Genomic DNA, 15,100 nt, shown 5'->3' with positions numbered 1-15,100 from the left:
GGTGCGAAGGTAAACAGCGTTCTGTGGGCCCTTGGCATTTAATCATGCCGGCCACATGACGACAGAGACCTGTTCGGCTTCGAAAGAAAGAATGAGAAGTTGGGAATGACAAGCAGGTATATGCGAGGGGAACCTTTTACCTTTTTAATCCAAAACGTTACTGAAAAACTCCCAAAGAAATTTTTTAAAACTGTATCTTAATTAGAGAAACTTCAGCTCTTCCCAAAATTATAATCGCTTTACCTGCTTTAAATTAAAACAAAGGAAAGAATTAAAAAAAAATTAAATTTTTTTTAAAAAACCTGTGTCCATAATTAGAGCAACTTCAGCACTTCCCAAAACTATAATCGCTGGCACTTACCTATTTTAAATTAAAACAAAGGAATGAATTTTTAAAAATGTAAAATAAAATTTAAAAAACGGTGTCCATAATTAGAGTAACTTCATCACTTCCCAACATTATAATCGTTTGGCAGCAACCTATTTTGAATTAAAACAAAAGAATGAATGAAAAGGCTGTCAGTCTCCAGAGAATTGTGAACGTCTTAAGATACGTAAACTTGGCAAGCAAGGAGTCCCGTTTCTGCCCTTCTCAAAGCTGAATTTACTGCACAAAAAGCTGGACATGAATAGCACAATTCTTTGCTCTTTTTCAGACAGGAAGGCTGGGGAATCCCAAGTGTGGATTCTAAAATTGGCATATCGTCATTAAAAGAGAGAGAGAGAGAGAAAAGAAAAAAAGAAAGGGGGGAGAGAAAGAATGAATGAAAGAAAGAAAGAAAGAAAGAGAGGGGGAGAGAAAGAAAGAGGAGTGAAAGAAAGAGAAAGAAAGAAAGAGAGAGAGGGGGAGAGAAAGAAAGAGAGAGGGGGAGAGAGAAAGAAAGAAAGAAAAAAGAGAGGGGGGAGAGAAAGAAAGAGAAAGAAAGAAAGGGGGGAGAGAAAGAAAGAAAGAAAAGGAGATAAAGAAAGAGAAGGAGAGAAAGAAAAGAAAGAGAGAGAAATAAAGAGGGGGGGAGAGAAAGAGGAAAGAAAGAAAGAGAGGGGGAAGAGAAAGAAAGAAAGAAAAAGAAGGAGAGAAAGAAAGAGAAGGAGAGAATGAAAGGAAAGAAAGGAACAAAGAAGAGAAAGAAAGAGGGGGGGAGAGAGAGAGAAAGAAAGAAAGGGGATACATAAAGCGAAAGGACAATGCGAATATTGGTGCAAATGTATATGAATTTAGAGTATACAGTTATAAATCAAAATACACGCTTACATATATAAGAGGAAATAAAGCTAAAGAGAGAGAAAGATAAGGAAGGAAAAAGGGGAAGGAAAGAAAAGAGGAAAACTTAAAAATAAAAGAAAAAAGAAGAGATAAATTCATATCTATAAATTTATCAGATGTCGTAAATAGTGTCAACTTATCGGTTGACCCGATTACATTGCAGCTTTTAAGTTCTTTACTATCAGTATAGATGAAAGTTTTGAGTTTCTAAAATTGAGTTTTTTAAATTTTGACGTTTTGAATTTGTTCATCCTTTTATCAATGGTTCATAATGTTATTTTATAAGTTCGTGGGATAGTTGTTTGGGTGAAGGGTAAGAGAATCATGATGGAGTTGTATGTTTTTTCTCCAGACAAATGTAAGTCGAGGGTTACAAGTAGTCCTCTACTTACACCAGTTCACTTAGTGACTGTTCAAAGTTACAACGGCGCTAAAAAAAGTCAGTTACGACCATTTTTCACACTTATGACTGTTGCAGCATCCCACAGGGTAACGGAGTCCATTGGAATTGGGCAACATATAATTTTTACTAAGCAAAAAAAGTTTTGCTAAATAAATGATCAAAATTCAGACGTTTGGAAAACCAATTTGCATTTATGACGGTTATGATGGTTGCGGTGTCGCGGGGGTTCCTTTTGCGACCTGCTGACAAGCAAATGGGGAAACCACGTTCACTCAACAAACATGTTATTCACTTAACAACTGGAGCAAAACTCGCTTAACGACGGTCGGGTTTATCGGTGGAGATTTGGCTGCTCAGTTGTGGATGTAAATCAAGGGCTGCCTGTATTAGATTTATGGCCAGCATGGAGTAACCCCCCACTCCTAAAATACCACAACTTGTGTGAGTGCCGTGTGACCCAGTCCTATCAGCTTCCTGTGAACCGCAAGCTCTTTGGGTCACACAATTGTTGACTAGTCATCAAACCTCGTTATCTTTCTTTCTGTTTTTATTTTCAGTCTCGGGTGGGAGAACAAATTAAAAAAAACTTATTTACTGTATAATGTCCTGTTTGTTTGTAGCCGGCTTGGGAAATGCCATTCTGCCCAGGTCCCAGCGGCAGCGAGCAGCTTACAAACAAATGAAATTGTTTTGCATTGATTTGTGTGCGACCCGAAAGCTTTGTGCAAAAATACCCCCTGGCCTTTTGTTGTTTTTCGTTCCTTTAAATTTAACAATCAGGTCGGCTTACCGAGAGTGGTTTGAGATTGTCCTGTGATTTCCATCCCACCCCAGATTATTTACTAGCACAAAATTGAACGGGTCCAAAGACGGGCTACAAGAATGGTGGAAGGTCTTAAGCATCAAACGTATCAGGAAAGACTTCATGAACTCAATCTGTATAGTCTGGAGGACAGAAGGGAAAGGGGGGATATGATCGAAACATTTAAATATGTTAAAGAGTTAAATAAGGTTCAGGAGGGAAGTGTTTTCAATAGGAAAGTGAACACAAGAACAAGGGGACACAATCTGAAGTTAGTTGGGGGAAAGATCAAAAGCAACGTGAGAAAATATTATTTGACTGAAAGAGTAGTAGATCCTTGGAACAAACTTCCAGCAGACGTGGTTGGTAAATCCACAGTAACTGAATTTAAACATGCCTGGGAGAAACATATATCCATTGTAAGATAAAATACAGGAAATAGTATAAGGCCAGACTAGATGGACCATGAGGTCTTTTTCTGCCGCCAGTCTTCTATGTTTCTATGTTTCCTTTTATCCGCTCCGTCCTTTTCACGCACCCCCAAGAGGTCAAGAGAGAGAGAGGGTTGAAAGGGAGAAACTGGCTCGGTCAGTGGGAGATAATAAATCAGTGTCAATCTATTCTCCCAAAGCACTTGAAGGCAGGATGAGAAGCAATGGATGGAAACTAATCAAGGAGAGAAGCAACCGAGGACTCAGGCGAAATTTCCTGACAGTGAGGACAATTAATCTATGGAAGGAGTTGCTTTTAGGAGTTGTGGATGCTCCATCACTGCAGGTTTTTAAGAAGAGATCAATCGATCAACCAATCAATCAGAATAGAGCTGGAGGGGACCTTGGAGGTCTTCTAGTCCAACCCCCTTCTCAAGCAAGAGATCCTATACCATTCCGATCAATTGATCTTAGAAACATAGAAACATAGAAGTCTGATGGTAGAAAAAGACCTCATGGTCCATCTAGTCTGCCCTTATACTATTTTCTGCATTTTATCTCAGGATGGATATATGTTTATCCCAGGCATGTTTAAATTCAGTTACTGTGGATTTATCTACCACGTCTGCTGGAAGTTTGTCCCAAGGATCTACCACTCTTTCAGTAAAATAATATTTTCTCATGTTGCTTTTGATCTTTCCCCCAACTAACTTCAGATTGTGTCCCCTTGTTCTTGTATTCACTTTCCTATTGAAAACACTTCCCTCCTGGACCTTATTTAACCCTTTAACATATTTAAATGTTTCAATCAAGTCCCCCCTTTTCCTTCTGTCCTCCAGACTATACAGATTGAGTTCATGAAGTCTTTCCTGATATGTTTTATGCTTAAGACCTTCCACCATTCTTGTAGCCCGTCTTTGGACCCGTTCAATTTTGTCAATATCTTTTTGTAGGTGAGGTCTCCAGAACTGAACACAGTATTCCAAATGTGGTCTCACCAGCACTCTATATAGCAGGATCATAATCTCCCTCTTCCTGCTTGTTATACCTCTAGCTATGCAGCCAAGCATCCTACTTGCTTTCCCTACCGCCTGACTGCACTGTCAGAAATCACTACCCCTAAATCCTTCTCTTCTGAAGTTTTTGCTAACACAGAACTGCCAATACAATACTCAGATTGAGGATTCCCCAAGTGCATTATTTTACATTTGGAAACATTAAACTGCAGTTTCCACTGCTTTGAACACTTATTTATTTATTTATTTATTTATTTATTCATTCATTCATTCATTCATTCATTCATTTATTTATTTATTTATTGTTAGAGTTGTAAGGGACCATGCGGGTCATCAAGTCCAACCCCCTGCCTAAGCAGGAACCCTATAGCATCTCAGCCAAATGGCAGTCCAATTTCCTCTTAAAAATGTCCAGAGTATTGGAGTTCACAACGTCCGCTGGTAGGTTTTTCCACTGGTTAACCGTCAGGAAGTTCTTCCTTATTTCCAGGTTGAATCTCTCCTTGGTCAGCTTCCAGACGTTGTTCCTTGTCCGGCCCTCCGGTGCCCTGGAGAATAAAGTGATCCCCTCCTCTCCATCCATGGCTCTTTGTCTCGCCCTCGGGGGCTTTGGAGAATACATTTAGACCCCTCTTCTTTTTATGGCGACTCCTCAGGTATTGAGAACCCTACTATTGTGTCACCCCTAGTCCTTCTTTTCATGAAAACCACTCCCAGGCTTCTCCCAATGTAGTTTCACAACACAACCTAAGGGCTCAAGTAGTGAGGTGAGGATCCCTTTGTGAACTCTCCAATAACAGGGTGTTGGCCCCTTTTGGCCTTTGCCCATAGTTGAGCAAGACTCAACGATCACATAGTTGAAAAAGCTCCTCCTTTATGCCTTATCTGTGCAAACCTAAGTTAGAGGTCAAGAAATGCCCAGGTACAGTATATGTGGTGCATTGCTCAACAGTACTAACTGTGAGAGGGATCTTGGAGTCCTAGTGGACAACCACTTAAATATGAGCCAGCCGAGTGCAGCAGCTGCTAGAAAAGTCAACACAGTTTTTTATTGTTTATTTTATTTATTTATTGTTAGAGTTGGAAGGGACCATGCGGGTCATCAAGTCCAACCCCCTGCCTAAGCAAGAACCCTATAGCATCCCAGCCAAATGGCAGTCCAATCTCCTCTTGAAAATGTCCAGAGTATTGGAGTTCACAACGTCCACTGGTAGGTTGTTCCACTGGTTGATCGTTCTGACCGTCAGGAAGTTCTTCCTTATTTCCAGGTTGAATCTCTCCTTGGTCAGCTTCCAGCCATTGTTCCTCGTCCGGCCCTCCGGTGCCCTGGAGAATAAAGTGATCCCCTCCTCTCTGTGGCAACCCCTCGTATACCTGTAGACTGCTATCATGTCCGCTCTGGCCCTCCTTTTCTCTAGTCTACCCATGCCCAGTTCCCGCAGTCTCTCTTCCTAAGTCTTGGTTTCTAGACCCCTGATCATTTTGGTTGCTCTTTTCTGCACCTTCTCCAGAGTTTCAAAGTTCTAGGCTGCATTAACAGAGGGATAGAATCAAGATCATATGAAGCGTTAATACCACTTCATAAGGCCATACTTGGAATTCTGCATTCAGTTTTGGTCTCCATGATGCAAGAAGGATGTTGAGGCTCTAGAAAAATTGCAGAGAAGACCACAATTGAGGTTGCCATTTCTGTTAAGTAAAAGCAGTTGTTAGGTTGAGCTGGCCATCACTGATACAGGTTATCCTGCTTGAACAGAAGACCTCCAAGGTCCCTTCCAGCTTATTCTCTTGTAAACCAAGCCATGAAATCAACAACCATTCATTTAGTGACTATTCAAAGTTACAACGGGTCTGAAAGAAAGCGAATTACAACGGTTTTTCACAGTTTTGACCCTTTACCACTCATTTATTACGGTATTTTATTTTATTTATTTATTTATTCATTTGTCCAATACACAAATACATAGGAAGAAAATAGACATGAAGTAATATATATAAGGATAAAAGTGAAAATAGAGGAGGAGAAATATGAAAGGAAGAAAATATATATGATATATGAGATAAAGGAAAGACAATTGGACAGGGGACGAAAGGCACACTAGTGCACTTATGTACGCCCCTTAATCAGCCCGAGGTTTGACTACTGCAACGCTCTCTTCATGGGGCTACCTTTGAAGAGTGTTCGGAAACATCAGATCGTGCAGAATGCGGCCTCGTGAGCAATAATGGGCCTTCCTAGATACACCCATGTCTTGTCAACACTCGGCGGCTTGCATTGGTTGCCGATTAGTTTCCGGACACAATGCAAAGTTTTGGTAATGACCTATAAAGCCCTACATGGCATCGGACCAAAATACCTACAGGACTGTCTTCTGCTGCACGAATCCCAGCGGCCGATTAGGTCCCACAGAGTTGGCCTTCTCCAGGTCCCGTTGACTTAGCAATGTCGTCTGGCGGGACCTAGGGGAAGAGCCTTCTCTGTGGCGGCCCCGGCCCTCTGGAATCAACTCCCCATGGAGATTCGAACTGCCTCCACCCTCCTTGCCTTCCACAAGATGTTGAAGACTCATTTATGTCACCAGGCATGGGGGGGCTAATTATTATTATTATTATTATTTATTAGATTTGTATGCCGCCCCTCTCTGTAGACTCGGGGCGGCTCACAACAGTGATAAAAACAATACATAATGGCAAATCTAATAATTAAAAAGTCTTCTGACTTGTAGCATTTGAGAGTGGTGTGATTGGGTAGCATTGACTGGTTTTTTAGTAATAATGGGTTTTAACTTGTTTTCTTAATATTAGATTTGTATTGTATTGTTATTGTTGTTGTGAGCCACCCCGAGTCCTCGGAGAGGGGCGGCATACAGATCTAATAAATTATTATTATTATTATTATTATTATTATTATTATTATTATTATTATTAATTATTTGAAGCATCCCCAGGATCACATGAATAAAATCGGGATGCTGGGCAAATAATTAAATGAATGAATGGATGGTGGTTGTAGTCTCCCAGCGTCAGGAAATTATCTCCTTTTGCAACCTTCTGACAGGCCACGTCAAATATATGGGGGAAGCCCGATTCCCTTAATCAGGTTACTAATAGTAGCGATTCTCTTAACAACAGTGGCAAGGAAGCTTGTAAAATGAGGCAGAACTCAACCTAACAACTGCCTTACTTAACAGAAATGGCAACCTCAATTGTGGTCATAAGCTGAGGACTACCTGTATAGAGAGACCTTACCCTCCTGGCCACAACCCGACAATGGGTGATTTGCTGGAAAACAGAAGTTGTTACTTCTAAGTTGTTCCTGTCAAAGCTCTATTAATATTCTTTTCATCTTTCCTGCTTCCTTCTTATGTCTATTCCTTTGTTGTTTGTATCTTACAAACAACATATTATTTATTATGGTTTATATTAGTTGTTTTATTTTGTATCCCAGTATGCTTTATGTTGACTGCTTAGTTAGTATCCTAGGACTATGACGGTTATGATTTATGATTAATGTATTTTACGATGACCTGTGATCATGATTTATTACTTGTTCCTCGTATTCATACTGAGAGCTTCTGCACCAGAGACAAATTATCCAATAATGCAATAAAGAATTATATTCTATCCTATTCTGCATTATATATTTTAATATTCTATTTTGCATTCTATTCTTTTCTGTTCTATTTTTTATTATTCTATTTTGCATTCTATCCTATCCTATTCTATCCTGCATTCTATTCTATATTTTATTATTCTATTCTGCATCTGTTCTGCATTCTATTATATTCTGTCCTATTGTATTCATTTTCAAAACTGACTCGGGGTGTCTGATGGCTCATTGGGACTTCTCAAACAAGGTGGCCTGTTGTTGGTTTGTGTTGTGACTTTTAAAAAAGCTTTAGAATGGTTACTCTGCAGCTGGCCCCATCTAGTGGCTACATGTTAGCATTGCTGTCTAAAATTTACATGTACTGTACAGTGGAACCCCGACATAAGAGCTGCTCTACTTAAGAGCAACTCGAGATAAGAGCTGGGAGGGGAGAGATATTTTTGTTCTACTTACAAGCCCAAATTCGAGATACAAGCGCCAAGGAGCTGTCTCCTGAAGCCAAACGCTAACTTGCGCGTTCGGCTTCAGGAGACAGCTGCGAAGCGGCGCACGTGTTTTAAAAGGTTGCAGCCGGCCTGGGGGGCTCGGGGGGGTGCTTGCAGCTTTCTTTCTTGCTCTTTTTCTTTCTCTCTTTTACCTTCCCTTCCTTTATTTCTTCTTTTCTTTCTCCTTCCCACCTTCTTCCCTCCCTCCCTCCCTTCACTCATTCCTCTCTTACTCTCCCCTTTCATAAGTTTCCTTGCTTCCTTCCTCTGTTCCTGTCCCTTCCCCCTTTCTTTCTTTCTTTCTTTCTTTCTTTCTTTCTTGCTCTTTTTCTTTCTCTCTTTTACCTTCCCTTCCTCTATTTCTTCTTTTCTTTCTCCTTCCCACCTTCTTCCCTCCCTCCCTCCCTTCACTCATTCCTCTCTTACTCTCCCCTTTCATAAGTTTCCTTGCTTCCTTCCTCTGTTCCTGTCCCTTCCCTCTTTCCTTCCTTCCTTCCCACCCTCCGTCCATTCATTCACCCATTCCTCTCTTGATCGCTTAAAGCCGGTCCCTGGTGCAAAAAGGGTTGGGGACCTCTGTCCTACAGGATTGGGTGGCAGAGAAGTTGAACATATGTAAATTTAAAAGTTTAAGAAAGTTTACAAGTTAAGTGAAAGAAACTTCATTATTCATTTATATGTACATGTACATTTCTTCATTAAAAACATGTCTTTCTGCATAATTTAGACTAACTTTGTGAGTTTTTTGAGGGCTGGAACCAATTAAAATTATTTACATTAATTCCTATGGGGAAAAGTCGTTCGAGATAAGAGCTGCTCGACTTAAGAGCCCAGGTCCGGAACGAATTAAACTCGTATCTCGAGGTACCACTGTATATAGAAACAGAAACATAGAAGATTGACAGCAGAAAAAGACCTCATTGTCCATCGAGTCTGCCCTTATACTATTTCCTGTATTTTATCTTAGGATGGATATATGTTTATCCCAGGCATGTTTAAATTCAGTTACTGTGGATTTACCAACCACGTCTGCTGGAAGTTTGTTCCAAGGATCTACTACTCTTTCAGTAAAATAATATTTTCTCATGTTGCTTTTGATCTTTCCCCCAACTAACTTCAGATTGTGCCCCCTTGTTCTTGTGTTCACTTTCCTATTAAAAACACTTCCCTCCTGAACTTTATTTAACCCTTTAACATATTTAAATGTTTCGATCATGTCCCCCCTTTTCCTTCTGTCCTCCAGACTATACAGATTGAGTTCATGAAGTCTTTCCTGATACGTTTTATGCTTAAGACCTTCCACCACTTTTGTAGCCCATCATTGGACCTGTTCAATTTTATCAATATATTTTTGTAGGTGAGGTCTCCAGTACTCATTGCCCCAAAACACACCAAAGCGGGGGATGGACGGACGTATATGGCCAGAGTTTACTGGTCAGGAGTTGTTTTTTTGGTGTGCTACATTATGGCTTCACACCCCAAAAGCATCCCTTTCCTTTGTGTACACAGCCACGGTCTCCTGGCTCCTTCTCTTCCAATTGTTCCTCCCGCCAGTCCTCCCCGCGAACTAACTCACATTCCTGGTTTCTCTTTTTTTCAGGTCTTCCTGAACAGTACTACAGCCTCACCTGGTTCCTTAGTCCAATCCTGGGCCTGATCTTTACCCCTTTAATTGGTTCGGCCAGTGACCGCTGCACCCTCAGCTGGGGCCGCCGACGGCCGTTTATCCTCGCCCTTTGCATCGGGGTCCTCATTGGCGTCGCCCTTTTCTTAAACGGATCCGTTATTGGTAAGTCTTGCCCTATTGGCTTCGGAGTAAGCCCCTTTTAGGGCAGTGAGACCCTCCCTCGATGGCTGGGAAGGAAGGGGACTTAAATCTCCCCAAAAAAGAGGGGTGAAATGGGTTGTGTTAGTACATAATATGTAACCTACTTGGATGTTGCCATACAGTAAACTAACAATGTTAGTCTGTAAAATATAAAGACTGTATCTTTAAGAAAATATTACTGGTTGGTCTTAAGAGACACCAACACCACTCTCTTTGTGGGAAGTTACTTTGCTAGAGATATCTTTGCTTGTGAGCTTTATTATTATTATTATTATTATTATTATTATTATTATTATTATTATTATTATTATGTCAGTACAACACAGCAAACAAGATCACTATGCTGGATTTCGTATTTCATCACCAGTCGGGCGCTTCCCAAGCACCTAGGACTGCGTGATGTAGCGGCGAATTATGTTTGCCGATCCCAGTAAAGCGGCCTTTTGCAATTGACAGATGGAGATTTTGTCAATTCCAATGGTTTTCAAATATCCACTGAGATCCTTTGGCACTGCGCCCAGCGTTCCAAGTACCACTGGGACCACTTTCACTGGCTTATGCCAGAGTCGTTGCAGCTCGATTTTTAGATCTTCGTATTTCACTAATTTCTCTAGCTGCTTCTCCTCAATTCTGCTGTCCCCTGGGATTGCGTTGTCGATGATCCATACTTTCTTTTTCTCCACAATCACAATGTCTGGTGTGTTATGCTTCAGAATTCGGTCAGTCTGAAGTCGGAAACATACACATTATTATTATTATTATTATTATTATTATTATTATTATTATTAATTAGATTTGTATGCCGCCCTCTCCTAAGACTCACAACAACAACAAATACAGTAACAATAATACAATATATATTTTACATTATTTTATATTATTCTTCCTCTCTGTGGTTTGTAAACTATTGTAAACTATTAGAGTTATTATTGTGTTTCTGTATATTTGTAAATAATAATATTGTTGTATATACATTGATGCTAAGTCTGAGTCATTGTCTGGCTCACCCACATTACCTAAGCAACTCTGCTTAATGTGTGTTGAGGTTTTGCAGCCGGTATGGCTGGGATCGGGGCTCCGGTAGAGGAAATGGTGATCCACAGGCATCTCCGTGTCCCCCATGCGCGCAAATCTTGCAGGAGGATGCTCTCGCGAGTGAGATTTTGCCAATTTTCAGCGTTTTTCTGCACATGCGCGGAAGCAAAGAAGTCGCCCAAAATCGCATGAGCATCCTCGCGTGACATTTCGCTTGCTTCTGCAGAAGCCTAATCTCACGCTGACGGGCGCATACGCAACAGTACTAGAGAGTGTATATCAGTAGCGGCCGGTAAGTGGAACCCCCGCCTGGAAATGCTCCCGGTTCGCTCAATGCCTATTGATTGTTACAGAGCCAGTCGTGAAGGGAGTCTGAGGCTCCACCCACCTGCCCAAATGCTGCTATTTGGGTTCTTTTACCCTCTGGGCATGCGCAGAACGCTTTGCACAAGTGCGGAAGGTAAAATAATGCAAATGGCGGCGTCTGGATGGGTGGGTGGAGCCTCGCGCTCCCTTCGCAACCGGCTCTCCAAACAAACCAGGAGCGTTTCACCCCTGCCCCCCAAAAATGTGCTGGGTGGATTTGGAACTGGCTTAGGGGGGAGTCCTTAACTTAGAACCATGGGGATGCTCAATGGTCATAAAGTTGGGAAATGGCCGTAAGTCATTTCTTTCACTGCCATTGTAACTGCCAACATTCACTAAATGAACTGTTGTAAGTCGAGAACTACATGTATTAATTTATACTTTAATAATTGCATGTACCTGTAGAAATCTGTTTTATATAAATTGGTAAAATACAGTGGTACCTCGTGATACGAACCCCTCATGATACAAACATTTTGAGATACGAACCCGGGGTTCTGAAATTTTTTGCCTCTTCTTACGAACTTTTTTCGACTTACGAACCCACCACAGATCGCAAAATGGCGCTCCGCTGGGCGCCGCCGCCCAGCTGTCACCTTTTAAAACAGCCGGGGGGCGTCTCGGCGTTCTCCCGAACCCGAACTTTTGCTGAACTTTTTGGGTTTGTGTTCGGGAGGCCGCCGAAAAGTGCCGCCGCCCGCCTGTCACCTTCGGAAACAGCCGGGGGGCTTCTCAGCGTTCTCCCGAACGCCGAACCTGGAAGTTTGGCAAAAGTTTGGGTTTGGGTTCCGGAGGCCGCCAAGAAGCGCCCGGCTGTTTCAGAAGGTTACAGCCGGGCAGCAGCGCCCGGCGGAGCGCCATTTTTACAGGCGGCGGCGTTTTCGGCCGATCTGGAGGCTGAAACGGAGGTGGGGAATCCCAATAGGGAATTCCATGGGCAGAGCTTTGACATCACAAAGACGTCCTTCCTGGTCGGCCGAAACGTGCGCAGAAGCTGAATCTCACGCGTCCTGAATTTTACTACCACATTACCGTGTGGTCCCATACTGGGTGCAGCCCACCACTGCTACTTTTGCAGATTCACTACTTCACGGGTTTTCAAAGGGGGCTTAAATCCATTAAATCCATTGAAAATTTTAAATCCATTAAAAAATCATAAAATTCTTCTACAGTACTACTGTACATATTAAAGAAAGTGGTAGGATATTATTTATTTATTTATTTATTTTGTCCAATACACAATGAGTTGTTTTAGTGGGTATACACATAGTAAAATACATGATGAAGGTTATAGAGGAGATACTCATAGTAAAATGTATCTAAGAAAGAATAGAAAAGAAGGTATAGTAATAGAACATATCAATGAAAGAATAGAAGAAGAGATATAGGAATAGGAGAAAGGTATTGTTGTGAGCCGCCCCGAGTCTTCGGAGAGGGGCGGCATACAAATCTAATAAATTGAATTGAATTGAATTGAATAGGAGATATAGAAGAGCAATAGGACAGGGGACTATTGTAGTTCCAGCTGAGAAACATTATAGAATGGCTGTTTAATGCAAAGGGTGGGTTTTAAAAGTCCAAATATTCGTTAAATACATAAAAATCATGGAAATTCATTTTTTGCGGGTGGTCTTAGAACGCATCCCCCGCGAAAAACGAGGGATCACTGTAGCTCCGTAGCTGCCCACGATGTGCCAACCATGATTACGGAGGCCCTGTTTTCCTGCCAGTGTTTACCTCAAGGACAAACGCACTATGTTCGCAAGCACACCTTCCCATCAATATAATTGTGTTGTAACACAATATATCGGCAGAAGCCGGCTATGAATGAGGCAGCTCCGGGCATGGGAACCCTCCGGGAACCTTTTCACAGGGAAACGGTTCCTGTTGTTTTCTGATTTCCCTTTAATGCATATCTGGCAAAGACATCCTGTTTCCAGCGTTATTTGAAAAAGAGAGAGACAACCTTCCCCCCACCAAAAAAAGGGGGGGGAAACCAAATCATTTTGTGGTTGTTGTGTTGTTGTTGTTTTTCCCCCTTTCCCTGTTCTCCAAGCGTGGAAAAAGGACAAAAAAAGATTATAATTGTTTATCAGGCGTTTAAACGGAGGATAGGTTGTTTTTTTTCCTTTATCCCTCTCGACAAGGAAAAAAAAACACTGAGGAAACAATTGAAGCTGGGAATTTACTATCTTTGGGAACTTTGCCTGGGAATTGGTTCCACGGCAATATTTCATTCGGAGTGAGGTGACTCGCACCCCTTAGAAACATATTGGCGGCAGAAAAAGACCTCCTGGTCCATCTAGTCTGCCCTTGTACTATTTCCTGTATTTTATTTTAGGACGGATCTGTATTTATCCCAGGCATGTTTAAATTCAGTTCCTGTGGATTTACTAACTATGTCTGCTGGAAGTTTGTTCCAAGCATCTACTACTCTTTCAGTAAAGTATTATTTTCTCATGTTGCTTCTGATCTTTCCCCCAACTAACCTCAGATTGTGCCCCCTGGTTCTTGTCTTCACTTTCCTATTAAAAAACACTTCCCTCCTGAACCTTATTTAATCATTTCACATATTTAAATGTTTTGATCATTTATTTATTTATTTATTTCTTAAATTTGTATGCCGCCACCTCTCCGCAGACTCGGGGCGGCTCACAACAGTAACCGAAAACAATGTATAATACAAATTCAATAATTAGAAAGCTAAAAACCGATAATTTAAAAAAAACATGCACACAACATATCATACATAAACAGTATAGGCCTGGGGAAGATATTTCAGTTCCCCCATGCCTGACGGCAGAGGTGGGTTTTAAGGAGTTTGCGGAAGGCCAGGAGGGCGGGGGCAGTTCTAATCTCAGGGGGGAGCTGGTTCCAGAGGGTCGGGGCTGCCACAGAGAAGGCTCTTCCCCTGGGACCCGCCAAACGACATTGTTTAGTCGACGGGACCCAGAGAAGGCCAACTCTGTGGGACCTAATCGGTCGCTGGGATTCGTGCGGCAGAAGGCGGTCCCGGAGATATTCTGGTCCGATGCCATGAAGGGCTTTATAGGTCAAGACCAACACTTTGAATTGTGACCGGAAATTGATCAGCAACCAATGCAGACATGTCCCCCCCTTTCCCTTCTGTCCTCCAGACTATACAGAAGTCTTTCCTGATACGTTTTATGCTTAAGACGTTCCACCATTCTTGAAACCCGTCTTTGGACCCATTCAATTTTATCAATATCAATATAACCCGTTCAATACCCCTTCGGTGTCACCTTGGTGGGTTTGTGTCAGGTTGGAGCCAGGGGCGTGTTCCTACTGGTCCAGGCACTCAGGTAGCGCCCCGCTAATGACACAATTTAGGCGTGCAATCCCCGGTGCTCTCTTTCCCGGTTCATGCGCGCTGCCATTATTATTATTATTTTTTTAAATGGTGCATTTTCCTGGTTTGGATGGCTTCTCACCTGTGTTTCGGCTTGAAATGTCCTCCTGCACATGCACAGAAGTAGAATTGCGTGGCAGGATGTGCATAATGTTGCTATGCGCACCGGTAGCCGAAAGGCAAGTAGAACCCACCCCCTGGTTGGAGCTCCTAATTTCTCGTTTTTTCTCAAAGCCTTTTAAAAAGGGAAACGCATTGGGTACATGCAAAGGTTGCATTCCCAAGACCAACTGCAGGTGGACCCTTGACTTACAGCCGCAATTGAGCATGGCTGCCTGAGGAATTCTGGGAGTTGAAGTCCACTGGGAATTCCTCAGACAGCCATGTGGGGTTCAACTTGTGGAATTCCTCAGACACCCATATGGACTTTAGCTCCCAGGATTCCTTGGAGGAGCCATGCTACCCAAAAAGAAAATCCTTCCTTTTCTGA

General features: G+C 42.0%; 1 protein-coding gene across 1 annotated transcript in view; it reads left to right on the top strand.

Moving 5' to 3' along the window:
- Window positions 1-15,100, top strand: part of SLC45A4 (solute carrier family 45 member 4) — a 121,477-nt gene that overhangs the window by 93,012 nt on the left and 13,365 nt on the right. The window contains exon 3 of the mRNA XM_070748366.1: window positions 9,612-9,800. Coding sequence (XP_070604467.1) covers window positions 9,612-9,800 — 189 coding nt within the window. The remainder of the gene's footprint in view (window positions 1-9,611; window positions 9,801-15,100) is intronic.

Source organism: Erythrolamprus reginae, chromosome 3 (assembly GCF_031021105.1).
Source record: "Erythrolamprus reginae isolate rEryReg1 chromosome 3, rEryReg1.hap1, whole genome shotgun sequence".
In the NCBI taxonomy this organism is placed as follows: Eukaryota; Metazoa; Chordata; class Lepidosauria; order Squamata; family Dipsadidae; genus Erythrolamprus; species Erythrolamprus reginae.
Note: the sequence above shows the minus strand (reverse complement) of the source record. Positions and strands in the feature narration are given on the sequence as shown.